The sequence below is a fragment of the Macaca fascicularis genome, chromosome 7 (genome assembly GCF_037993035.2).
Source record: "Macaca fascicularis isolate 582-1 chromosome 7, T2T-MFA8v1.1".
In the NCBI taxonomy this organism is placed as follows: domain Eukaryota; kingdom Metazoa; phylum Chordata; class Mammalia; order Primates; family Cercopithecidae; genus Macaca; species Macaca fascicularis.
In genome coordinates, this window is record NC_088381.1 from 10,980,393 (window position 1) to 11,006,269 (window position 25,877).

A 25,877-nucleotide genomic window follows, 5' to 3' on the forward strand; every position below is an offset into this window, starting at 1 on the left:
CTACAAATGTATCTGTGTCTGCTTCTGATGAGAGCTGTGGACACAACTAACATGAGACCACTTTACCACCATGCCTAATCCTGACATCCTGTTGGATTCTCTTGGAGAATGTCAGGATTACACAAGGTTCTCAAATTTGGCTGCCCAAACTTGCTCATTTATACACAGAAGACTAGACTGCTTAGTATAGGTGGTGACTCCCTTCCTCTTACCCTGGAAAAAACAAAACAGATCTCTCATCTGAATGTGATCACAGAAGAGGAAACTCTGAAGATGAATAACTGGAGGCTGTGGGCAGCAGGGAAAGACTGGTGTCTTTCCAGACCACAAAAATAGGTCAGAAGCTCCTCTAAAGGCTGTGTGCTCCAGGATTTCACTATTTAGCTCAACTACCAGTCCCTCCGTAAGAGTGAACGGAAGCTTCTTAGAGCACCATGTTGCCTTTAAACCACAAATTCTTGCTAAAAGTCATGGTCATGGTAAAAAAGCTACGGCTTTGGAAGGCTTTCTTGGTAATGTCCTAGAATTAAGGTTACAGCCTGCGTTTCATGTTAACTAAACAGGAAATCAGCCTCACCAGTATCCTCCTGCCCTGTGCAGGCTCTCAGCTCCTCTTGGTTGGGCCTTGGGCTGCCAGACTGTCTGGTTTTAATCCTTGCTCTGCCACCTCTGACCCTGGACAAGTTATCTACCTTTAGTTACCTCATCTACAAGATGCAGATATTAGTAATACCCTCTTTTTAACTTATTAAGGGGATCAAAAGAGTTAATAAAAAGTAACAAATAAAAAGAATTGGTAAGTACAGGCGCAGAGGGGAAAGAAAGGAAAAATAAATCAATAAATGAATAAAGAAATAAAGAAATAATTAAAAAGACTAGTGCCTAGCACAGAAAAGTTCATCGGGAATTAATTCTATAACATGAACTCAATTTTGCAAAATTTCAGAGTACATATAACTTTTAACTTACTAGGGTATACATAGCGATAATAAGTTTACAAGTGTAGCCATGTTTGCCTACAGTAAATATAACAAAGACTAAACAAGCAGGTACTAAATCATTAAGTGATTATCAGTTAGTATCTTTAATTTTCTTATACTTCTATATTTTCTATAGATCATCTTTATAACAAGAAGAAAACAAACCAAATGAAAATGAAATGACTTCTCTCAAAAAGAATTAAGTCAAGACAGAAAGACGGCTCACAAATATAAAATATCTCTTACGGGTTATGTAAAATTGTTAATAAAAGTACCTTCTTTGTGCCAAGCTGCACTCTGGCTTTGCCTTTGAGTCAGGTGGCATTTCTTTGCACGATGATCGGTTCTATTGAGTAGGCACTGCTTCAGCCCTACAGGAAGAACAAAACATCTCTAGAACACAGCAGCGTTCCTCATTCCCACTTGAGAAGGCCTAACAAAATGGCATGTACCTCAACAGCAGCAGATCAGTGTTAAAAAGCCTGGAGACAAGGGGAAAAAGTAAAATTGGACCATTTCCAGAATCTCACAAAAAACAACAAACTGACGTTCTAAGTGCCCAACGTGAGCAAATTAGAACTTTAAATAAAGGTCACTCTCAATGCCGATCCTAGCATAGATTCAGCACCAAGTATAATCTGATTTTACTGGTTTACCTTTTTCATTCTTGAAAGTAGGAGCTATGAAAAAAACCCCAAAAAACAAAAAAACACCAAAACTTCTTTAAGAGAACCTTCTACTTACAACCTAACTTCCCGTAATCGAAACACTCTATTGTGGGTGAAAATTGAATATTATAAGAAAATAATCACCTGTTTTGTGAGAAGTTCTATACATAATGCTCCTCCACCCAATACATACCTTGAAAAGAAAAAAGGAAACAGAAAAAATTATCACAAGAATTATTCCTGCTTAAACAGTTTCTACGTGCCATTACTAAGAAAGTATGCACACAGTAAAGATGAGAAGAGAACATGCAAGCATGAACATACTTGTTACAGATATAGGGCTATGGGCAATTTAAAAATTCTAACGTTTCAACTGTCATGTAATTGCTCTGAAATTCTAGTCAATTGTTTGAAATGGCTCTTGGAACAGAATACTTTGAAATATTTATGAAGTCAAAAACAAAGAACTTAGCCGTAAATATTCCAAAGCATCGGGGCAGAAGAACCCATTTCCTTAAATGGCATTTGAGTGCTCTTTACAACTGCAACTTTCTCTCCCATCCTGTGATGGCCAAGAGTTTTTCCTCTGACAATGGCACTGACCTTATCCTATTCAATATATGAACATACGCATTGCTTCATGGTTGGAATTGTTTTTCTCCATTCTGTTGTGAGAATCAAACGGTTCAGACCATGTAGCTCCTCTCTGGGACTCCTCAAGTCCTTTCCAGGTCTGAAGACTATTCTCTGAACCAAACACAACTTCTGGGGATGTACCAGATCTCCCAGTAGAAAATTATTTAGATAAAGATGTTTTAACCTTTTAACTCTTTCTCAAACAAAATAATTTCATTTCTCCTTTAATGTTATTTTATATTTCAAAATACACAGATAGCATGCCTAAAATAAAATCAAGGCAATGACAGGTTTAGAACACAAACTGTGGTGATTTTGAAAACACAAAAGCTAAGACCACTGATTAGGTCTATGTGGACACCAAGTCCACCACAACCTGTTCTGTCCTCTGGGGCTCTGCACACACATTTCCCTTGCCTGACATTCCTTCTGCTTCCCACCCTTCCAAACTCTGTATTTCTCCCCCAAAAAACCTGCCAAGAGCACTCTAGCCTGCACATCTTCCATTCCAGCTAACCAAAGGCATCCTTGTGTTGACTAAACCAAATTATTTTGCAGAGAAGCCATCTAAAAATTTCTACTGTAGACCATTCACCTTCATAATTGTTATGATGACATTATTCAATAATAAAATGAGGGAAAGAAGTCCTCTTCACTCCCTTATCCTGGAGAATCCAAGCCAGTGTCTTTCCCACTTGCTTTCCCAAAACACTGGGATCTTTCAAAGTAACAGTTCAATGGAAGGAAAAGAAAATCTACAAGACAAACTCTCCAAAACATTAAACTCAGGTAAAGAATCATGGGATTAAAAATGTTTATTCTTTGTGTATTTCATTTCTGAAACAGAAATCTATCTCCCACTCCTTAAATCTGCCTCTGGACTAAGAGAGTATTGTATAGAATGTGCACTCACTGACTTAACAGAATTAGAACATCCAGGCACACACTGAGATTTTGCTTCCACAATCACTCAAAGTCTAGTTATTAGCTAATAAGTTAACACCACACTCGATCTTTAATGAGTTAACACCACACTTGATCTTCACATTTTGGAAATTCTGACGGTAGACAGGGACTTGTTTTGGGAAAGGAAGTATACAGTAGACATTGTTACCCACTACCCAGCCACCATCACCTTTCCTTTAAAGTACCCCACTCTTCCTTTAAGGTTACAGAGTCTCAGAAAGTGGGAAGAAAGGAAGTTTTTGCATTCAGGTCAAAAGAAAGTACATTTGTGCAACCACATAATACCTATGCAAAGGTTTGTTGAAATCTAAACACAAGACAGAAGTAGTTCTAGCACCTCCACCAAAAGTAGGGTCAGTAAACTTTTCTTAACACACAGTGTCAGCAGCAGCGACACTGGAAAGTGGTCGACTCTACTACTGTATTAAATTACCTTCATTTTGTCAATATGTGTTCCACATTCTTACTGCTCTTTGTCTCCAAAGGGTTCCTGCTGAATATTGAGACAGTTCAAGAACACTAGGAGAAAAAATTCTTAATAATCCAAGTAAGGGTCACCTAAGATAATATGCCATATATATAGACACAGTCATATTTTCAACTTTAAAAAAGTTCAGTTGTCAAAGTTGTACAGCAAACACTATCCTAAGCTGAGCCTCTTCAGGCATTTGATTTATAATCACTGTAAAGAAAAGCCAGTCACAAAATGCCACATTTTGTATGATTCTATTTATATGAAATGTCCAGGACAGGCAAATCTACGGAGATAGAAATTAGATCAGAGGTTGCCAGGATCAAGGGTGGGGGAGACAGGTACGTGACTGCTGATGGGTATGGGATTTCTTTTTAGGGAGATGAAAATGTTCTGAAATTTGGTAGTGGTAATGGTTGCATAACTCTGAATATACTAAAAACCACTGAACTGCACACTTGAAGAGTGAGGCTTATCACATGAAAACTGTGTCACAATAAAGCTGTCAGTTTGAAAAATATTTGGCTATGTCAAGAAATAAAGAAATAGGGTCATAGCTAGAAGATATGGGATATAAAATACATGGAACAAAACTGCTCAATAATCTATCTAGAATCACACAATGCTTAAGCTTTCTCCTGACTAAAATCACAAGCTTTGTGTTTTATTGGTATTTCACATTTTTTACTTCTTCCTAAGTCAGCCAATAATTCCTCCTCCTCACTTAATAGTGGACTACAAAGACCAAGCCATTTTGATTCTGCTGCCAATGGGCTTTCACATTTCATTCCTCCTTCCACCTCCATGACTACCAAACCAACGTAGGTTCTCCTCCCTTCACTCTAAGACAACAGCGTGGCCCTCAACTACTGTCACACTCTTCAAGCTCTGTGAGGGCAATGTGTCTCATATTCTCTTCTGCTGCCACCAGATTTATTCTAAGACGGTTTCCTTACTGTTATTCCCCTGTTTCTCAATCAGTTACATAGATAGATGAATATCCAGGCATCATAGTTGACTTACCCCCAAAAAGAAAAACAAAAGATCTGTCACCAATCCACGGAACTGTTTGAGTACAAGATATTACGCCAGCACTATTTCCTACAAACTTTTGACATGAACCCTATCATCCTTGTGTTATAGCTCCAACTGGTCTCCTACACTCTGAATCCCTCATTCTCTTTCCTAGATACCTGATTGTGTTTACCTGTCACCTACATAAATAATTTTCCTTCAACTTCCACCAGCTGACCAAACCCCACTCACATTTCACTGCCCGGCTGGGATCCCACCTACTTCATGAAGAGTAACTCTTTGCAGCTTTAAACCTCAGAGAAATTAAGCCCATGCTTAGCTTTTCTTTTTCTTTCTTTTTAGATAGAGTTTACCTTTGTCACCCAGGCTGGAGGGCAGTGGTGCAATCTCGACTCACTGCAGCCTCTGCCTCCCGAGTTCAAGCGATTCTCCTGCCCCAGCCTCCCAAGTAGCTGAGATTACAGTTATGTGCCACCACATCTGGCTAATTTTTTGTATTTTTGATGGAGATGGGGTTTTGCATCTTGGCCAGGCTGGTCTCGAACTCCTGAACTCAAGTGATCCACCCACCTTGGCCTCCCAAAGTGCTAGGATTACAGGCGTGAGCCACCACGCACAGCCAAAGGTTCTATTTCTTAAGTTTGGTGTTGGGCATGTGGACATATGATTTACTGTTTTAAAAAAGAAAGATATGTTCCTGGTGTTTTTGTGTTTTGTTTTTTGTTTTAGGCCTGTGTGCTTCATTCACTCCCCCATATGAATCCGTAAAGAAGTAGTCATTAGCAACTTCAGTCAATATATACCGGATTCATACTTTAGGAAGACAACCCAGTTGACAACCACAACAGTTTCTATGATAACAGTAGTGAGAGAAAATACTGACATTAGGGTCATTTCAAGAAAGTTCAATCATAAGATATATCCCCAAGAAAAATATACACAAAAAGCTAAGTTGGAAGCTTTTGGAAAACAACTACCATCCTTAGAGTAAGTACAACAAAGTATTGTTTTATGTTTGTTTTTTTTCATCAAAATACCTCATATAGCCATAGATTTTAAGCCATTACATCCTCTCTAGATTCCATATTAGATCATTAACATTTCTTCTAGATTCCACTATTATTTCTTTGCATCCTTTATTTTTAGTATCTTAAAAATACTTTATTAAATGTAACACATACATTCAGAAAAGTACATGAAATATAACTTAAGGTATACCTTAACATGTTATCGTAAATTATTTGCCCATGTAAGCACCAACCTGGTCCAGAAACATATTCCAACCAGTATCCAAGAAGCCCACAGATGTCCTTTTCAGTTCACACCTCCTTACCTCTCGCCTGGATGGACTCCTTACCCCAACCTCTATGGAATCACCTCTTTGTTCTTGATAGTTTTACTGCCCAAGTATGAATCCAGAAATAAGTGTTTCTCAGTTTTCTTTTCATTTTAGTCCCCCTAAGAAGCCTTTTTAGAAGTTTTCTTCCTAATTCTACCCCCATGCCCCTGTGGTGGAATTTCAAAACCACAGACATATTGTATGTTGGTTTATGTTATATGATCCTTTGGAGGGCAGCAGACATTATAATGGGTAACGTTTTCTTTTACTCTAAGGAGCAATTTTCACTCCACTGTAGGTGGCACTGCCTCCACTAAGAATGAAAATCCTAACCAACATTAGTTTTGCTATTTTGAGCTCTATATAGAGGAAATTATACAAAATAGGTTTTTGGGGTCTGGTCTCTTTTGCTTAACATAGTGTTCAGGATTCCCCCAGCTGGTCCCACTCAGCTGTAAGCCATTTTATGAACACCACAGTTCTTCATTTTCTTGGAACAAACACTTGGGTTATTTTCTGTTTGGGGCTATTATAAACGATGCTGCTCTGAACATTCCCGTCTCCGGGTGCCTACGTACTCCTTTCTTGTGGAGTGTATATCCACACGATTCCTGAACCATAGTGTATGAGTATCTTCCACTTTACCAAATTGTTTTCCAAAACACTTGTACAAATATACACCCCCATTCGAAAAATAGAGAGTCCCGTAACAATTTACTTACGTTAAAAGGTAAGTTCAGCAAAATATCTCCTATGCCTTCTTTTTCTTTTAAGATCTGAAAATCACTGTGCAAAGGACTATCAGGGTCAATCCTAAGAATCCCAAAACAAAAAACAGTTCAAACAAAAAGATACTTTTTATTTTCATCTAACTCAAAAACGAACGAATATGAAAGCTAAAATAGAGCACCTAGGGTAAGTTCCAGAAAGAGAAGATCTTAAGCTGCTCTAATTTCCCAGGAAAAATAGAGGCCACTATAGCTTCCAGTTCCTTTACAATAAATGTCCAAAAGAGATGATAATAGCCTAAATCTGATCTAATAAGGGGGTTCAGAGTTTGCAGTCATTCTAAAGGAAAACAGTCACGTGTATATAATTTTCTCAAGAATTCAAAAGACGTTTAATATGCTTTCCTAAACTTGTATTATCAGTCAAGGGGCTCAAAGAGTACAATCTGCCATGGACAGAACTATGGAAAGTTAAATCGCTAAAAAATCGGTATTATTCCACAACTATCCTATATATACATGTCCAATATGACTTCCACCCCTCACTCTACCCCCACTTTTTGTTTTGTTTTAAGAGACAGAGTGTCTCACTCTGTCACCCAGGCTGGAACATAATGGTGCAATCACAGCTCATTGCAGCCTTGACCTCTTCAAGCTCAAACGATCTTCCTGCCTCAGCCTCCCAGCACCCCTAGGAGCTGGGACTACAGGTGTACTCCACGTATATATTTTAAAAGTCATAACATAACCTTCTCTACAATAAGAGTTAATTGTGATGCTTTCAAAACTGGGGGAAAAGTCATAAAAATCAACTTGGCAATCATTCTCTGTATAATGAAATGCATTGTTCTTATTTACTTTCCAAGCAATATTGCTCAAGCTTGAGCTTTTTGCTAGAAGATAAAAAACATGTAAGAGTTCACTATCAGGAAAATGACAAAAGCAATTCTGATGGAGCTATAAAAACATTTCTTTAAATCCAAAAAACAGGTAAACTCATCCTATCTTACCCCCTACAGATCTTTTGGAACTTGATTGTCTTTGAATTACACAAAATAAAGCTAGTAAACATTTCCATTTTGGTCCACTTTTAAGAAAGGACATTTATAATCTGACAACAGAAAAGAGCAAAAGAACAAGAAGAAGAGCAGGGATTTAGAGATCCTTCCCTGTCGTGTAACTCTGTGATCTGTATATGTCCCTGAGCTCTTTCATAAGTCTATCTGAAGCTTGCACTGACCCAGACACTGCAGCCTGAAACACAAAAGCTGCTTTTTACCAGGGTCTACTGAGCCAACTAATTTTAAGATTTAAGGTATTTCAACCTGATCTAAAAGATTACAGTAGCCAGGCGTGGTGGCTCACACCAGTAATCCCAGCACTTTGGGAGGCCGAGGAGGGTGGATCACTTGAGGTCAGGAGTTTGAAACCGGTCTGGCCGACAAGATGAAACCCCATCTCTACCAAAATAATACAAAGGTTAGCTGGGCGTGGTTGCACGTGCCTGTAGTCCCAGCTACTCTGGAGGCTGACGCAGGAGAATCTCTTGAAACTGGGAGGTAGAGGCAGAAATGAGCTGAGATGGCACCTCTGCACTCTGGCCTGGGCCACAGAGCAAGACTCCATCTCAAAAGAAAAAAAAAGAAAAAGATTGCAATAAACATGGATCATCACTCAACAGTTTAAGAAGTAAAAAAAAAAAAGTCCAATTAAATGAAGCATTACGAAGTTTCAAGAGAATATAAAGCTAGACACGAGTCTGTTCATTTTCTATTTCTTATCATCTGAAAAACTCTAGCCAACATGTTCTGACCACCATGGACTCCACGATAGCAGAGAATTCAGTATGAGTCTATTCCAAATCCCAGCAATTTCTGAAAATACTTGAAGATACTCAATGTGACACATTACTAACTAAAAAAGACTTGCATCCATAAGAGTACAAGCAAGAATATTACACAGATGGTCTAGTTCACACATGGAGACTCTGAGAACCATGTGTGCCTACATGCAACTGGTCTCAGTTTTTCAGTGCGGGGACTTCTCTAAAGAGGAAAACATATTAATATCTTATCCTAAGACTGAATAGAAATGGAACTACTTTTAGGTCATGTGAAACTGAAGGTTTTAAAGACTGCACTATACTCTGAAAAAGAAAAAAAATCAAGTTTACAAAGGTATTACCTCCTAGCTATGTAACCATGAGCTCATTTCCTATCTCTAAAATATGAGAAGTTTCTCCTCTCTAAAATATGAAGAGCACCTATTTCACACTGCGGCTATGAAGACTAAATCAGAAGATATATAAAGTACTTAGCATAGTATCGGTCATGCAAAAGTGTTCAATAATTTATACTTGTTTTGAAGATAACTCAAACTAGAATCGATTACAAGACACAGAAAGTACAGTAACATTAATTTAAATGCTACAAAATTAGTTTTTTAAATAATCAAGATATGAGAAATTGTCTAAATATCTTTCCTCTATGAACAATTACTAATTAAATTAATATATAACCAAGACTGAAGGAAGGAGAGTAATTTTTCTGGTTTCAACACTTGGCATCTACTGGCCTACCAATTCATTCCCTGTTTTGGAGAATCTGTGCCCAAGACAAAGTAACTGGTTCTCAGCTTCCGTGGAGTTGGTAAATAGCTCTAATAGAAGACAGGAAGTAGTAAGTGTTCAGACAATCACCTGACCTTTCCCTACTCTGTCTGAGCGTTTCATGTATTTATACGTCGTTCTCATCTATTTTTCATAGCAGTCATCCAAAAGGTACGTACTGTCTTTCCATATTTTACAGTTGAGCAAAGTGAAACCAAAAAAGGTGTGTTTGTCACCAAACTCAAGGTTCCTTTCATATCCTGCCGCTTCACATAAAAGAGATGTTAAGTGAAAAGAGAAGAATAACTTTTGGTTTGGTCAGAGCAGGACGGACCAAAGTCAGCTACATGAAGGAGAAATAATTTGAGTTGTTTTGTAGGAGAGAATGAATGTGAGTATACAGATGCCACAGAAGGAAGGTAAGCAGAGAAAACAGCATAAACAGGCCGGAAAGGGGCATACACAGGGATCAGCAGGTGGTTCCAGGATGTGAAGAGCAGATGAACAGGGTAAAAAGTGGCTATTCTTAGATGAGAAAGATAACCTTGGGCAAGAAAACATATGACCGTGGCTAGGCACGGTGGCTCATGCCTGTAATCCCAGCACTTTGGCAGGCCAAGATAGGAGGATCGCTTGAACTCAGGTGTTCCAGAGCAGCATGGTCAACACAGTGAGACCTCATCTTCACTAAAAATGAAAAAAAAATAGCCTGGTGTGGGGGCACATGCGTATAGTCCAAGACACTTGGGAGGCTGAGGCAGGAGGATCGCTGGAGCCTGAGACATCAAGGCTACAGTGAACTACGATTGTGCCACTGCACTCTAGCCCAGGCGACAGAGCAAGACCCTGTCTCCAAACCAATAAACAGATGACTGAATCTACCACTAAGGCAGGAATGGAGGAGGAGAGCAGCTGAATTCGGCAGGTTCACGAATTGCCAGGTATTAACTATAATGACTTAACCAAAAAGTCCAGGCTCTAGCTATTTATACACACTTACACATTTAAATGGTCTTGCCTTTCAGTCTTCCTAATTTTCTCTAATATTGCCAAATTTTCTTTTTCAATTCCTTCATCCTCCAACTTTTTCCCACTAATAGGCTCTTCTTTCATCTCACAGTGATCTCAGTCTTCTATATCCTGCAAAAAGAAGAAAAATGTTAGCTTATTCAACCTATTTTTCTTCAGCAGTTTCTTATGCCAAAAGTTAAATTATTCTTGATTCAATGGGGGATAAGAAACAGAATATATCTACCCTATGGGGAGAGAGAAAAAGCCCACACATTCCATTCAAGAGGCTCCCACCTTTCATACACTATATGTTATTTAAAAGCTAGACTCTGTGTAAAGCAGATTTAAAAGCTTTACAAAGTCATAACCATTACTAAAGAAGCCATGATTTCTTTATTTACTTCTTTATTATTACTTTTTTTAAAATAGAGTCTCACTCTGTCACCGAGGCAGGAGTATAGTGGGGCGATCTCTGCTCACTGCAAACTCTGCCTCCCAGGTTCAAGTGATTCTCATGTCTCAGTCTCCCGAGCAGCTGAGATTTCAGACATATACCACCACACTCAGCTAATTTGTTTATCTTTTTAGTAGAGACAGGGTTTCACCATGTTGGCCAGGCTGGTCTCAAAGTTCTGACCTCAAGTGATCCGCCTACCTTGGTCTCCCAAAGTGCTAGAATTACAGGCATGAGCCACCACACCCAGCCAAGGCATCTTTTAAATCTCCTCTTAAGAGGAACCTTTGAGACAGTTTAGCAACAGGTGTCAAGAACCTTAACTGTCCATAGTTTGTTCCAGAAACTCGACTTCTAGAATTGTATTCCATGAAACTAGTCTAAGATGTAAACACAAATTTAGGCATAAGGATACCTATTGCAACCTTGCAACCACAAAAACACACACAAAATCTGCATGTGCAAAAACAACAAAACAGTTAACTCAATTCCATGAACTATTAAGAGGCCACTGAAATACCAACACAGCATAATTTCTCCTGTATCAAAAAACTTTGAAATGAAAAATGGAATACACAAAGGAATAGAAAGAATTTCAATTATGCTGAAATATGCACAGAACAAGACCAGAAGAACTTATATTGAAATGTTCGTTTCAATTAATTTTAGTTGTTATCTCTGGAGACTTTTGGTGCTTTCTCTAATTTCAGTTTATGGTTTTATATACTAAGCATCTATTGACGTTAATAACCAAAAAATGAGTCAGAAAAAGAATTTGATTTCAGGTGCTCAGGAGGTTGAAATAGAGGGCTCGTTTAGGCCCAGGTGTTTGAGGCTGTAGCAACCTACGATCATGCCACTGCACTCCAGCATGGGTAACAGAGACCCTATCTCAAAAAATAATAATAATTTTAAAGGAATTTGAACAGTACCCCCCAGAACAACATCTTTATTCACATCATTCTGCTCCCTCCCTTCCCATACTATCTGTTCTTACACATATACAAATATATGCAGATTTTTAAAAATCCTTTTTTCAGTTAAATTTTTTTTCCACTTCAAATGCCAAATACTCTAAAGAAGTAGTTTATACTCATTTCGATTCTTTTTTTTCCAAGCCGGCTAATTCACTGATTTCTAGAGCAGGTTACTGACTACCTCCACTCAAACTCTGCCCATGACTCCATATGTCATGAAGCTCCCTTCTCCCTGTGTGCACCTTTCAGCCCTGACCTTCTATCCTATGCTTGTTTTCCTCCCATGCTCACAAATGCCTTTGGTCTGTATTTCCTCCTATACCTTCAACCTCAGTCATGTTCCCATCCACACAAAACTTCTCCACCTAAGTATTAATCAGCACATCGCAAACAGAATTCAACATATCTTTCTAAAGCAATATCCTCAGCACACTATTCCCTGCTCAAAGTCTTCTTATCAATAATCACACCAAATAGAAACACACGCCTGTCTCGAATTCAAGACTTTTAACCATCTGCCTTTTCTGGCCAATCTTGCTTTCCATGACTTCAACACATCAACTTTCCTTCTCAAAAGAAAAGCATCCAATGCACCCAAACACACCATGTCCAAGGTTGTTCTGGGCCTGTTCCCATGTTCTTTCAGGAGCCTAGAATATCTGCTTTTCACCTGTCCTCATCTGACATCTCCAACGTCCAGTCTCTTACCTTTCTAGATTTCCCTCAAAGTTGCGGTCCCTTGTTCATTATCTTGTGAGGGGAAAATGAAAGTGTTCTTCATCTTTAGTACAATGGCCGCCTGACCCACGGAAAAGGTTTAATGTTTTCATGCAGTTTATTCCACCTCAGCTAAACTGCATAAAAACATTGAAACAAACTCTGATTCTAATTGGACAATTCTAAGAAGTATTTTCCTCCCAGACTCATAAAACAAGCCTACAGCCAGGCACAGTGATTCACGCCTGTAATCCCACACTTTGGGAGGCCGAGGTGCTGGATCACTTGAGGCCAGGAGTTCAAGACCAGCCTGGGCAACAGAACAAGACTCAGACTCCACACACACACACACACACACACACACACACACACACACACACACACACAAAATTAGCTGGACGTGGGGCACCTGCCGTTAGTCCCAGTTACTCAGGAGGATTGCTTGAACCTGGGAGTTCAAGGTTGCAGTGAGCCGTGACCACGCTACTGCACTCCAGGCTGGGTGACAGCGAGACCCTGTCTCAAACAAACAAATAACAATAAGTCTACGACACTACTTCTTCAGTTCGGAAGCACTCTAAAAGTATATTTTAGATTAATAATTTCCAAACCAAGAAAATGAAAGTCTGAATTAATTGTAAGACCCCAAACAGAAAATAAATTTTAAAACAATCAAGACCATAAAATTCACATGCTTTCTATTTGGTCAATGCAGAGACAAAGATCTTTGTTCCAAAGTTTTAATGTAAATGCAAAGCTTCAGAGCCTGAAAACATCTGAAATTATACCCAGAATTGACAACTGGCCTAGGCTCAATGTCATTGGAATTTGCTCTACTAAATTTTCTACCATTTGTATGTGTTCCTCCAAAATTCAGGTGTTTCTAATGTGATGATATTGAGAGGCAGGACCTTTAAGAGGAGATCAGGCCAAGAGGGCTCCTTCCTCCTTAATGGGATTAAGGCCCTGATGAATGAGGCTTCACACATGGGACTAGCTTGCTCTCCTGCCCTTCTGCCTTCTACCATGGGAGGATGCCACAAGAAGGCCTTCAGACATTAAATGTTGGTATTTTCATCTTGGACTTCCCAGTCTCCAGAACTGTTAGAATATAAATGTCTGTTCTGTATAAATCACCCAATCTCTGGTATTCTGTTATAGCAGCATAAAACAGACTGAGAGAAAATTCCTTGATGATTTTTCAACAAGAGACAGTTTCACTACTTCTGGTGAATAGTCCCTAACATGTTCTCAAATTCTCCTTTTATGCAAACATAACATTTTTTAAACGTAGTAGTTCCTCTTCCTAAAAATAACCGAATGCATGTTAAGGACTGATTACTATTAAATATAAATACAACTTTGGTGGTAAAAGTTAAGGACTTTTGTTTTCCATGAAATCAAATCCAAAGAATTCATATAAAGCATTTGCTCAAAGGCGTATCATCAGTTAGAGGTAAAGTCAAGAGTTCAGAAATTATATTCCATTCCAAATACAATGTGCTTTCAATTATTGCACATTAATAGTAGTTTACAAAGGAGATTTATGGAATTACTCAAATCAAAAATGACGACATTTATGAAATGTCATTATTATCCTACTTCAGCCATCTCTTCTTCCTCTTCCTCTGAAGTCACTTCCTCTGTTGTCCCATTCTGAAACAGAGAAAGAATCTGCCAGGGTTACACAGGCTGAATACAGGCTAAGTCCATTAGAAGACTGGTGCCATAGCTTTAGGGACAAACTCTCAACCATCTGTCACTGCAGTGCCACTACCAGAGAGCTTATTAACATTAAATGTTTATTTTTAAATCCAACTATGGTTTGACAAACAACAGTCATCAGCTTTTAAAAATGGAACAGAAAATAAAAGAATTAGGAATAAAAAAAGCAATGAAAGATAAATATAAAATATATAAGTCAAATATAAAGCAAAACTGAAAACAACGTTAAAACAGAATCTAATTTAAAATAAGAAAACATTTGATTTACATGGCTATGTGAATAAGAGCAATGACTTATTTTATAAAAAATAAATATAATCAACTATCTATTCCTTAAAATAACTACCTTTTTAACTTTGAAAAGCCTGAATCATTACGTAAATTCAATTGCCTTTCATTTTAAAAGATCAGATGTGTGATTTATAGACACTTCACAAAACTAAGAATTATGAAATGATTACCACCTTACTCAAAGGCAAATTTTAGTTTTAAAAACAAGTTATTTACTACAAAATTCCTCTCTACAAGACAGAATTTACCAACTGACACAATTGACGATCATCGAGTTTAGAAATGAATTTAATGGGGTTTTAGGAAGGGCCTTCATACCCAGTTTGGGCAAATTTCAAAAGATAAGCTTCCTGGCCAGTGTACAGTATATAAATGCATCTTTAATCATGAAGGCCAGTTCAGGTTAGAACCCAGAATATGTAACATATCAAGAAACCAGGATCCGGAGATCCAGTAAGACCAACAAAGGTCTCAGCACTTTCTAAGCGTCTGTTCTCAGATACTCTGATGGAGGAATACTTAAGAAAAACAAACCCATGATCACAGAGGGTGTTAGAACTCTTCTGGATCAGTGAGCTGGAGAATGCCATGTAGATAAACATACCCATGCAGAATTAACTTGTATTTCCTTTAAATCTGCATCTCTTTAGACATTCTTTGTCTTCTAAAATCTAAATGGAAAAAGGAAGCCAGCAGCAGCTTCCAAAATGTAATTCACCCCTTCTTCATTTCCCTAAATTGTTATATTTTGGATATCTAAAGAACATATACTTAGCCTAGAAGTTCCAAAGACTTTGGTTGCATCAGTGATTGAAAGAGCATTTTTGAAATGCTCATTTCAAAGCCTACCCAGAGAATCTGTTTTCCTGGTTGTTGCTGTTGTTGTTGTTTGTAAGGGAGTCTTGCTCTCCAACTAGGCTGGACAGCAGTGGCAGGAAAGGCTAGCTGCAACCTCTGCCTCCTGGGTTCAAGCGATTCTCCTGCCTCAGCCTCCCGTGTAGCTGGGACTACACGCGCCTGCCACCACACCCAGCTAATTTTTGTATTTTTAGTAGAGACAGAGTTTCACCATGTTGACCAGGATGGTCTCGATCTCTTGACCTCATGATCTGCCCACCTCTGCCTCCCAAAGTGCCGGGGAGATTCTGTTTTTAAAAAGCTCTCTGAGGTGATTCTGACATGCATCCATGTCTGTAACCATCAGCCCAGTTACTCTCTTTCATTTTACAAACGACAAAGCTGAGCCCCCACCCCTCAAAAAGGGTAAGTAATTTCATCAAAACAAAAAGTGAGTTAGGGTTGTGAAATCCTAAGATGAATTTCTTTTCAGGATGTGGCCTGGTCCTCTTTCCAAAACCCCACCAAAATTACAGTATTGTATTAAAAAGAATAAGTCTGCCACAGCAGCGGAAAAATAACACATACAAGGAGAATACCCTGAGTGAACCAAAACCACAGGGACATGCCTGAAGACACAAAGCAGATGGAATCAGACTGCTGGGCTTGACAAAGCCACAAACCCAATCCAAATAATGGAGGGACCACTTTTTTCCCAGAACAATCTAACATTCTTTACTGTACTTCTCCCAGCTACTGTTGGTAAGGATCACCTTCTGATATAGGAAGCCTATCTTGATGGCCTCTTACTATGAGTGTGAAAACCAGAGAAAAAAGACAATGTTTTTAATATAACTCAACACAGCAGCAAAATCTTAAAAGAGACACTATGTCTGCCTTTTAACTCAGGAGCTAGAAAGCTCTCCTACCAGCACCTCCCCACCCTGGTGCCACAGGATGAGCATGAGTCTGCAAACCAGGAGAGGGAGGCCCCAGCAGAAAAGAGTGACAATTCTGAAGACACGTGTGATGGTTAACACTGAGTGTCAACTTGATTGGGTTGAAGGAATCCCAGCATTTTGGGAGGCAGAGGAGGGTCATTTGAGGTCCGGAGTTTGGGACCAGCCTGGCCAACACGGTAAAAACCCGTCTCTACTAAAGACACAAAAGTTAGCCAGGCGTGGTGGCGGGCACCTGTAATCCCAGCTACTCAGGAGGTTGATGCAGGAGAATCGCTTTAACCCGTGGACTGTCAAGAGACATAGGCTGCAGTGAGCCAAGATCGCGCCACTGCACTCCAGCCTGGGTGACAGAGTAAGACCCTGTCTCAAAACAAACAAAAAAACAAAAGAAAACTTTTTTTGAGCGAAGTCTCGCTCTTATCCCCCAAGGTTGAGTGCAAGGGCTTGATTTCGGTTCACTGCAACCTCTGCCTTCCGGGTTCAAAGGATTCTCCTGCCTCTGCCTCCCAAGGAGTCGGGATTAAGTCACCTGCCACCACGCCCGCTAATTTTTGTATATTTTAGTAGAGACAGGGTTTCACCATGTTGGCCAGGCTGGTCTCCAACTCCCGACCGCCTGGGCCTCCCAACGTGCTGGGATTACGGTGAGCCACTGCGCCCGGCCGAAACACCGAAAAGCTTAAAGGCCTTTCCCCTTCCCCGCCCGGGCTCAAAAAACGCCGGAGCCGCTCTGCACCGCCCTGTCGCGGTCCCGGAGCAGGGGCTGACTCGGGCGACCCTGGCTCCCGAGAGGGCTCTGGCCACCACGGGCTCCCACCTCTGGGCGCGGCGACAGGTGCCGAGACGGGCCGGCAGCCCCCAAGCCAGCCCCCCGCCAGGAGCCGGAGAGACGCGGCCTCCGCCTCCTCCCACCCAAGCCTCCCTCAGTCCCGGGGGCGGGCCGGGCTAGTCGCGGGAGAAAGGGGCGGGGAACCGGGGTCTCTCTGGGGCAGGCACCCGTTTGTTCCGGGACTCCAGGCGCCCCCTCTCCGCCCTCACCCTGCCCCGCGAGGCCTCGGCAGGGCGCCTCACCGTCATGTTGCTGTGGAGCGTGAGCCGGCGGCTGCGGGCTCCTGGTTCTTGTGGAAGACAGATGCCAGCAACTTCAGTTTGGCCTTGAGCCGGGACACGGACATCTTCCCCTCATCTCCGGCGGGAGGGGCGCGGAACGGGAGACTCTCCGGAGCCGCTGTCACGGCCGCGACCACCCGCGGGGCCGCCCTGCAGAGCTCTCCCAGCTCCGCCTCTCCCCGCCTCCTCCAGCCTCCTGGGAGCGCGGCTGGAAAATGGCAAGGGGCACGGAGGTGGCCTTGGCGGGAGCTGTGTGGAGGCCTGTGGAGCTGCTCCCATTGTAACCCATCCACCGACGGGAGGCGCCGCTCCTGTCAAGCCGCAGCTTAAAAGGGCGACAGCACCACCGCCCCCGCTACCGCCTGGGAAAGGGCTGCCTGCGTCCCCGTCCCTGTCCCCGTCGCCCCTCGCCCTTCACCCTTCAACCCGGCGTGCCCCGCGCGCATCCGTTTTGGCGGGTGCACGAGTCCAGAGCGTGCGCGCGCCCCCGGCTGCCCCCTCCTCCCTTGACCCAGCACCTTTCTGCCTGACCCATCTGGTCCCTTCCTCACACTGGCTGACAGGAGGCTCAGGGCGACACAACCAACTCTGTAACTGTGTGTGTGTGTGTGTGTGTGTGTGTGTGTGTGTGTGTGTGTCTCCCAAGGGGAGGGTTGTGTGTGTGTCTCCCAATGGTGTGTGAGTGTGTGTTTGCGTGTGTCTGTCCATCTCCCAAGGGAACAGAGCACTGCTGAGTTCAGGCTGATTATTAGCTCGTGGACTGTTAGCAAAATACAGTCACAAGAAGGCTGTGTGCTGATTTGTCTTTTGCGGTGACATCATGTTGCTCATGTTTTATGTTTTTCAGAGTTCATTAGTTTCTATTTGTTCTCAGTTAATATCTAGCTCCAGAGATTGTGTAAGTAGAATACCCCCAAACTGAAAATCACCTAGGGAAAATATAGGAAACATATGTCACCCATTTAAACTATAGTTGAAAACGTGTACACTTTAGTTTCCTGTAGCCAACACTGGATCATGGGTAAGGGCACAGGATCCCAGGGTTGGACTGCCTGGGTTCAAGTTCCAACTTAGCCACTTGCTGGCTGTGAAATACTTGACAGCTTTAAGTGTCAGTTTCTCTCTCTCTCTCTTTTTTTTTTTAAACTTAATCCCAAATGTGATAGTAAGTCTCAGTTTCTTGATCTGAAAAACAAATTATTCAACGAGAGTCTGTGTGAAAACTTGAAAGTTTTTAAAGCCACTGCCTGGCTCAGGAAAGTCCTCAGCTTTAGCGGTTATTAGCTATGATTATTATTGTGTTGGCTACACGTGCATTAATGAGGCAGGAAAATGCTCAGGGACAACAACGAAGAATCCTAATGATCTCATCGGACCGGGAGGGAGGCCTATGTGTCCATGCTCATGTTTCAGCTCAGAGCCGTTTGTCTAGAAGGCTCTTGAACTCAGAGGCCCAGGCACTATCAAGTTGACTTTGCTGTGGAGCGCGCACTTTTGTTGATCAATGAAATTGACATAATGCTTGTTTTTTTTTTTTGCACCAACCATATGCCTAGAGTTACCTGTGTCAAGAGGAGCATGCTTCAGTTGGCTGGAGTGAGCAATTCATCTTGTGGAGGAATGAGAAATGTTAGTGCTGAGACAAGAAACAGAAAACCCCAGGGTAAGGTAGGAGTCACTGAAAGTCAGGCAAAGGAACTGGCATCCAGTAACGAGTTAGGCTTTGCCGGCCTCTGGAGAGGAAAAAATTAAGCCAGGCCCAAGGGCACAGATCCTAAGGGAATGTGGCAGCTCTAGGCTGTCTATGGAAGAGAAGCAGAGGGTGGCACCTGGTTGAAAGAGGGGGCTGGGAGACATAGCTTGAGCCTGTGTTTACAGATGGAGTCTCCTGATTCCTGCGACTGGGGAAGGAGATGGTGCCTGGATCAGGGGACCTCAAATCAGAACTCTTCCCACCAACACCCCTTCTTTTCAGGGCATCTTTCACTGCAAACAACAGATAAACTAGTTGGAAAGCTCAGCAGATTCTCACGGTGGTGTCTAGCTGTCCTTTAACCTGTGACTGAGAATGATGCTACTGGCCTGTAAGCGCACATAGGAAAATCTTTACATCCAGGAACACGCCATGCCCCACGGAGACAGCTGTGTATGGTTCTTTAGGTTTGGGGTGCTGTGCTGGCAATTGCCTTATAAATATGTAGGATTAAAATGGGATGCCCTGGAGCTTATCTAACCTTTATCCTATCCCTCCCCCTGCGCCCCAAAATGAAGGGGCTGCTAGTTTTGTTTGCTTTATGAAAGATGGATCTGTCATTGTTTTTAGAACCTTTGGAGAAAGATTTCTTGGGAGGAAGCTATCCTGAACCCCCAGAGATTTTCTCATTTACTGAGCACCAGGTTTAGAGTCCTAGGTCTTCATCCTGGCTCAGCCACCCTCCAGCTGTGTGACCTTTGAGAAGTTGCTTATCTACACTGAGTCTCGTTGTCACCTATGAGTGGAGGCTGCTACATTGCTACTGTTTGGAGCACCTACCCCCAGGCACTCTTACAGCGTGATGGTGAAGATAAAATGCAATAATAAGGCTGAAGGGGGAGGATCGCTTGAAGCCAGGAGTTTGAGACTAGCCTGGGCAACAAAGCCAGACCTCATTTCTGTGAAAATGTTTTTAAAAAAATTAGCTGGACTTGGTGGCTTACTCCTCTAGTCCCAGTTACTGGGGAGGCTGAGGTGAGATCACTTGAGGCCAGGAGTTCAAGACCAGACTAGACAACATAGCAAAACCCTGTCTCACCAGACACTAGAAAAATTAGCCGGGTGTGGTGGTGCACACTTGTACTCCCAGTTTTCCATGAGGCTGAGGTGGGAGGATCTCTTAAGTTTAGGTGTTCAAGGTTACAGTGAACCATGATTGCACCACTGCACTCCAGCCTGGGCAAGAGAATGAGACCCTGTCTGTAAAGAAAAGAAAAAGTAAATAAGTAAAATTTAACAACAAACTGTGGGCCGCGTCCGGTGTCTCATGCCTGTAATTCCAGCACTTTGGGGGACTGAGATGGGCAGCTCACGAGGTCAGGAGTTCAAGACCAGCCTGATCAACATGGTGAAATGACGTCTCTACTAAAAATACAAAAATTAGCCAGGCATGGTAGTGCACGCCTGTAATCCCAGCTACTCGGGATGCTGAGGAAGGAGAATCGCTTGAATCTGGGAGGCAGAGTTTGTAGTGAGCTGAGATTGCGCCACTGCCCACCAGTCTGGGTGACAGAGCAAGACTCTGTCTCAAAAACTAAACCAAACTAAACTAAAATTTAAAAACATTTTTAAAAGTTGGGTTTTTGATGACATAACATTGACAAACAACAGGAAACATGACAACTGGTACTGGAAAAACTCAGGCCGGGTGCGGTGGCTCAAGCCTGTAATCCCAGCACTTTGGGAAGCTGAGGTGGATGGATCACGAGGTCAGGAGATCGAGACCATCCTGGCTAACATGGTGAAACCCCGTCTCTACTAAAAATAACAAAAATTACTCTGGCATGGAGTCAGACACCTGTAGTCCCAGCTACTCAGGAGACTGAGGCAGGAGAATGGTGTGAACCCGGGAGGCGGAGCTGGCAGTGAGCTGAGATTGCACCACTGCACACCAGCCTGGAGAGCGAAACTCCATCTCAAAAAAAAAACAACAAAAAACCAAACCCTCAAAGGATCACTAGTGGCTATTATTAGCAAATATATGCAAAGAAATAGGAAAACCTACTAAAAATGGATAAATTTCCAGACACATCTAGACTACCAAGATTAAACCATGATGAAATCCAAAACCTGAACAGACCAATAACAAATAATGGCATCGAAGCGGTAATAAAAAGTTTCCCAGCAAAGAAAAGCCTGAGACCTGATGATTCACTGCTGAATTCTAGCAAATATTTAAAGAAGAACTAATACCAACCTTACCCAAATGATTCCAAAACGAGAGAAGGAGGGAATACTTCCAAACTCTTTCTATAAGGTTAGTATCGCCCTGATACCAATACCAAAGATACATCCAAAAAGAAAACTACAGGCCAATATCACTGATGAATGTTGGCGCAACAATCCTCAACCAAATATTAGGTAACTGAATTCCACAAGCATTAAAGTTGGGCTGCAGTGTCCCAGGTTCACTCAACCCTTCCCGTTTTCCTCTCTGTGTGTGTCTACTTTGCTGTGTTTCCTGGTGGCAGCAGCGGTGGCAAAGTTGGTGCGTGGGCCTCCCAGGACAAGGGGAAAGTGAGTGTGCCCTTTTCTTGCCTCCTGCCAGGCGTCTGCAGCCTGGCACAAGCTTTGTCCAGGTCTCCAAGCCAGGGACCCGGATATGTTCTTTTCCAATTTCTGGATTGGTAACTTGAGGCAAATTCTGGGCACTAGAGTCAAAACTAAGACGAGACTGAAGCAGGTGAATCTGGGGTCCTGAGAGGCAGAGGCCTGAAACCGTCTAGAGCCATGTGGGGAGCTGGATGCGTGTTCAGGCCAGTTGCTTCTCTCTGTGCCTCAGTGTTCCAGGTACCCTTGGAGGGGCTGAGATCCTAGGAATTCCTGGAGCCTGGCTGCATGGCCTGGCCACCCTGATGCCCTTGTGTTCTCCATGATAGGGCAGCAAAGCCGAGGAGAATGGCTCCGACAGCTTCATGCACTCCATGGACTCACAGCTGGAGCGGCAAATGGAAACCACCCAGAACCTGGAGAACTCCTATATGGCCATTGTTAACAACACCATGTGGGACCTCACGGTTGGTGTCACGCCCAAGACCATCATGCACGTCATGATCAACAACATGCATGCACCGCCTCATGGGGACAGGGGGCTCCTGTGGCACTGGGGATGGAGATAGCCATGTTGGCCTGGGGGAGATGCTAACCAGCCCTATGGGACCAGGTCCAAGGTGGCAGGCACGGTCCAGACCAGAGTTATCTCATGGAAATATAACATGGGACTGAGGACGGTGACCCATGCCTGTAATCCCAGCACTTTGGGCGGCCAAGGCGGGAGGATAGCTTGAGCCCAGGAGTTCAAGACCAGCCTGGGCAACATAGTGAGACCTGGTCTCTACACAAAAATTTTAAAAATAGCTGGGCTTGGTGGTGGCACGTGCCTATAGTACTAGCTACTCGACAGGCTGACACTGGAGGATCACTTTGAGCCCAAGAGGCTGAGGCTGCAGTGAGCGGTGATCTCGCCCACTGTACTCCAGCCTAGCAACCGAGTGAGATCCTATCTCCAAAAAAAATTTATTTAAAAAACTGAGTAGACAGGTGTGCTGGTGGCATGATAGGTCCTGGGTCCCCTCCCAGACCTGTGACCTTGGACAGGTGACTTTTCCTCTGGACCTCAGTGTTCCTATCTGAGTGAGAAAAGGGCAGTGGGGAGGCAGATCTTTGAGTCTAAGCGGTGTAGAAGCTGTGTAGAAGCCATACTCAGGGCTCCAAGTCCAGCACACAGTCCCAGAAGGGCCCGGCAGGAGGCCAGGGCAGCGCAGGCATCAGGTCCCAACCTCCTTCCCTCTGTGCCCACTCTCAGACCAAGGAGTTCATCTTCTCAGAGCTGCTGTCCACCCTGGCGCCCTGAAATTGAACCTGCAGGACAACCAGGAGTCCTATCCCTGTACTCGTGTTGGGACCAGAACACGCTGATGGAGGAGTCAGCAGAGCAGGCGCAGCGGTGCGCTGAGATGCTGTGCATGCACCACATGCTGAAGGAGGCGCTCAGCGTCATCGGCGACATCAACAAGGCCACCATCAGCACGCCCACGTGGTCTGTGGACAACTCCTGGCTGCAGGTGCCGAGAGTCCTTGCCGGACGCAGGTACGAGGGCTGGCCCCCAAGGCCCCAAAGTCCCCCAGCCCCCATGGCTGAGCCTGGGGCTCTTGGAACAGGCTCTGTGCCCAAGCTGACAGACGTGGGTGCTCTCTGGAACCATCAGAGCGCTCATGGTTTATGGTGTAAGGGCTTAGAGCTTGGAGGGGGTTGTGTGTGGGGCCGCACTCTGAGGCGGCCAGAGGCCTAGGAATGTCATCCTGGGCACGCCGTACCTGTTGTGCAGTCTGAGTCATGCTGCCAGGGCAGAGTATCCACCTCCCAGCCTGGGAGTGCTGAGAGCCAAAGCCACTGCAGAGGAGGGGTGAGAGTCAGGGTCCCACCTCCTCTATCTGTCGGCAATCCAGTGGTGATCTAGGATAAAACCTCGAGAGTCCCATACACAGGGTCAACCCACAACACACCTCACAGGCCAGGTGGGGACACACAGCCCCCTTCTCTCCCTCCCAGGTCCCATCATAGCTGCCAGCGTGTGATGGAAGGCAGGGTCCCTGGTCCCTGCTGAAGCACTATCGCCGGTCAGCAGGCTCATGCACCATGGCCTGTTGCTCCTAGAGGTCGCCTCTGCTATTCAGCCAAGGGGACCACAGTGCCTGGTTGAGCTGCTATTGAACCAAGGGGACTCCCAGCTGAGCTCTGCCCGGCAAGCCCACCCACCTCCCCTGCCATGGACTCTCCCTCTTCTGCTTTTCCCAGCAGGAAGGGCCCAGCCTCACTTTCGCGACCTGCAACCCCCAACAAGCTGAGGCTCCCCTATTAGACTTATAAGTCTATAGCCAGTGGCATCCGGCTGCCTGCCCTCCCTGCCTCCCCCAGGGTCCCTTCAGAGGATCCTGGGCCTTCTGACTGCCCAGAGGGTTCTCCGATCACTTCAGCCATCCATCCCTTTTAGCTTCATCATTCCTGGTTCAAGCAGTGTTCCTTCTCTATCAGGCCTGGTGGCTGTTGCGTTGGGCTCTCCAAGGCGAGAGGTGGTCCCAGATCAGTGGGTTGGAAGACAGGGTGACCAGAGAAGAGGGAAGCCCGAGGAGGCTGAGCACTGGTCTGACCGGTGGGTGCATTTCCTGGGTGCCATGGACGAGGCCAGCGTGAGTGGGGTGGGGAGGGCCGCCACAGCCCCCAGGCTGTGGTTCCAGGAACCTTGACACGCCCACACCTGTGCCCGGCCCTCCCACAGCTGCTGTGGCACATCTGTGCTCTGCAGTTGCCTCATCAGCTCTCTGCTCACTTTTCTCCCTCCTGTTTTCTCTCTGCTTTCTCTCCAACTGCCAGCCGATCGGGTCCGGCAAGTCCATTCCATCCTGAGAGCCCCAGGCCCTCCTTCGACCTCTAAATATATCCCCCCATATTCTCAGAGACCTCCCTTTCCAAGCCTGCCTGGGCGGCTGTTCTGTGATTTGACAGTGGCTCCCCTGGCCCCAAAGCCAGCCCCCTTCATCTGTGACTTGGTCTGTTGTAGTGGTGAGCTGACACCTCCAGGTGTGACTGTGGCTGAAAACGTGTGCCCCCCTCTGTGGTATGTCCCTGCCCTGTTCTATAAATATCTATAAGTACACACACACACACACACACACACACACCGCTACATGTGGCTGGCCGCCTGGCCTCTAGCACTGGGAATCAGTCACTATGCTGTCTTTTTGGAATCTTGTGCGACAATGAGAGAAAGTTGTCCCCCGACATTGCCCCTCCAAAGTGAAGCACCTCCAGTGAGCCTCCCTGTCCTGCCCGGCCTGCGGACAGCCCCCGCCATCCCTCCCACCCCCTACCAAGCATGGGAGTGCTGTGCAGGCAGCTGTGTGGCCTGACAGTCTCTACCAGTCCTGCTGTCCCTCACACCCATTTCTGGATGGCGGGGAAATGTGTCCTCTGCTGGCTGTGTTCTCTGTGGAGCTCAGGGGAGGGGAAAGGCCAAGCCATTTCTAGGGTGCTGTTGGGAGCGGTGAAAAGGCCATACCCTTTCCAAGGTTCACTTTTCCTGGAAAGCCCCTGGAGCTTCCCTGGCTCTTATCCTGTGAAGCCGGCTCTGGCCACCAGGGGGCAGGGCCATGAACGCAGCCTGGAGGGAGCCTGCGGGGCAGCTGGCGCTCTGGAGGGACAGACAGAAGAGGCCACCAGGTGCAGACAGGAGAGGGAGGCACGGGGACGGAATGGAAGACGCCTGGGCTGGGTGGAAGTCAGTGCCCTTAGGTGCTGATACCTGTCTTCCCGGCCACCGCTAGATCAGGCTTCTGAGCCTGTTGGCTGTCAGGGTGGGACCGCGCCCAGTAGGCGCCATGGCAGTCCCTGTGGAATCCCCCAGGTGCCACCAGGCAGCATACAGGTAACAAGCCTGGAAGGTCCCCAACAGCCTAGCTGGACATGCTCAAGACACTCTGGGGCTCCTCGTTTGGTGGCAGAAACTCTAGGAGCCATTGAGGGAAACGGGAACACACCAGGCCGAGGAGTATGGTTAAATCTGTTTATTCCAAAATAAAAATCAAAATAAACAGGAGTTGCATCACCA

The 25,877-nt window shown here is 44.3% G+C and overlaps 1 protein-coding gene across 3 annotated transcripts in view; it reads right to left on the reverse strand.

The window, feature by feature from the left end:
* LOC141407170 (ubiquitin-conjugating enzyme E2 Q2-like) overlaps positions 1 to 17,681 on the reverse strand; it is a 35,759-nt gene extending 18,078 nt beyond the window's left edge. Inside the window, exons 1-7 of one of the 3 annotated variants that reach the window (XR_012414735.1) lie at positions 17,478 to 17,681; positions 14,194 to 14,247; positions 10,433 to 10,572; positions 6,819 to 6,909; positions 1,793 to 1,841; positions 1,433 to 1,462; positions 1,256 to 1,351 (exon numbers count right to left, since the gene is read on the reverse strand). Coding sequence is in view for 2 of the 3 variants with exons in the window: in XM_073995455.1 (XP_073851556.1) it covers positions 1,256 to 1,351; positions 1,793 to 1,841; positions 6,819 to 6,909; positions 10,433 to 10,545 (349 nt within the window). In the remaining variant the exon portion in view is untranslated. Of the gene's footprint in view, positions 1 to 1,252; positions 1,352 to 1,432; positions 1,463 to 1,792; positions 1,842 to 6,818; positions 6,910 to 10,432; positions 10,573 to 14,193; positions 14,248 to 17,477 lie in introns of those variants that run through there. The other 2 variants (XM_073995456.1, XM_073995455.1) reach the window with 2 other exon arrangements.
* Between the last annotated feature and the right edge of the window lie 8,196 nt (positions 17,682 to 25,877).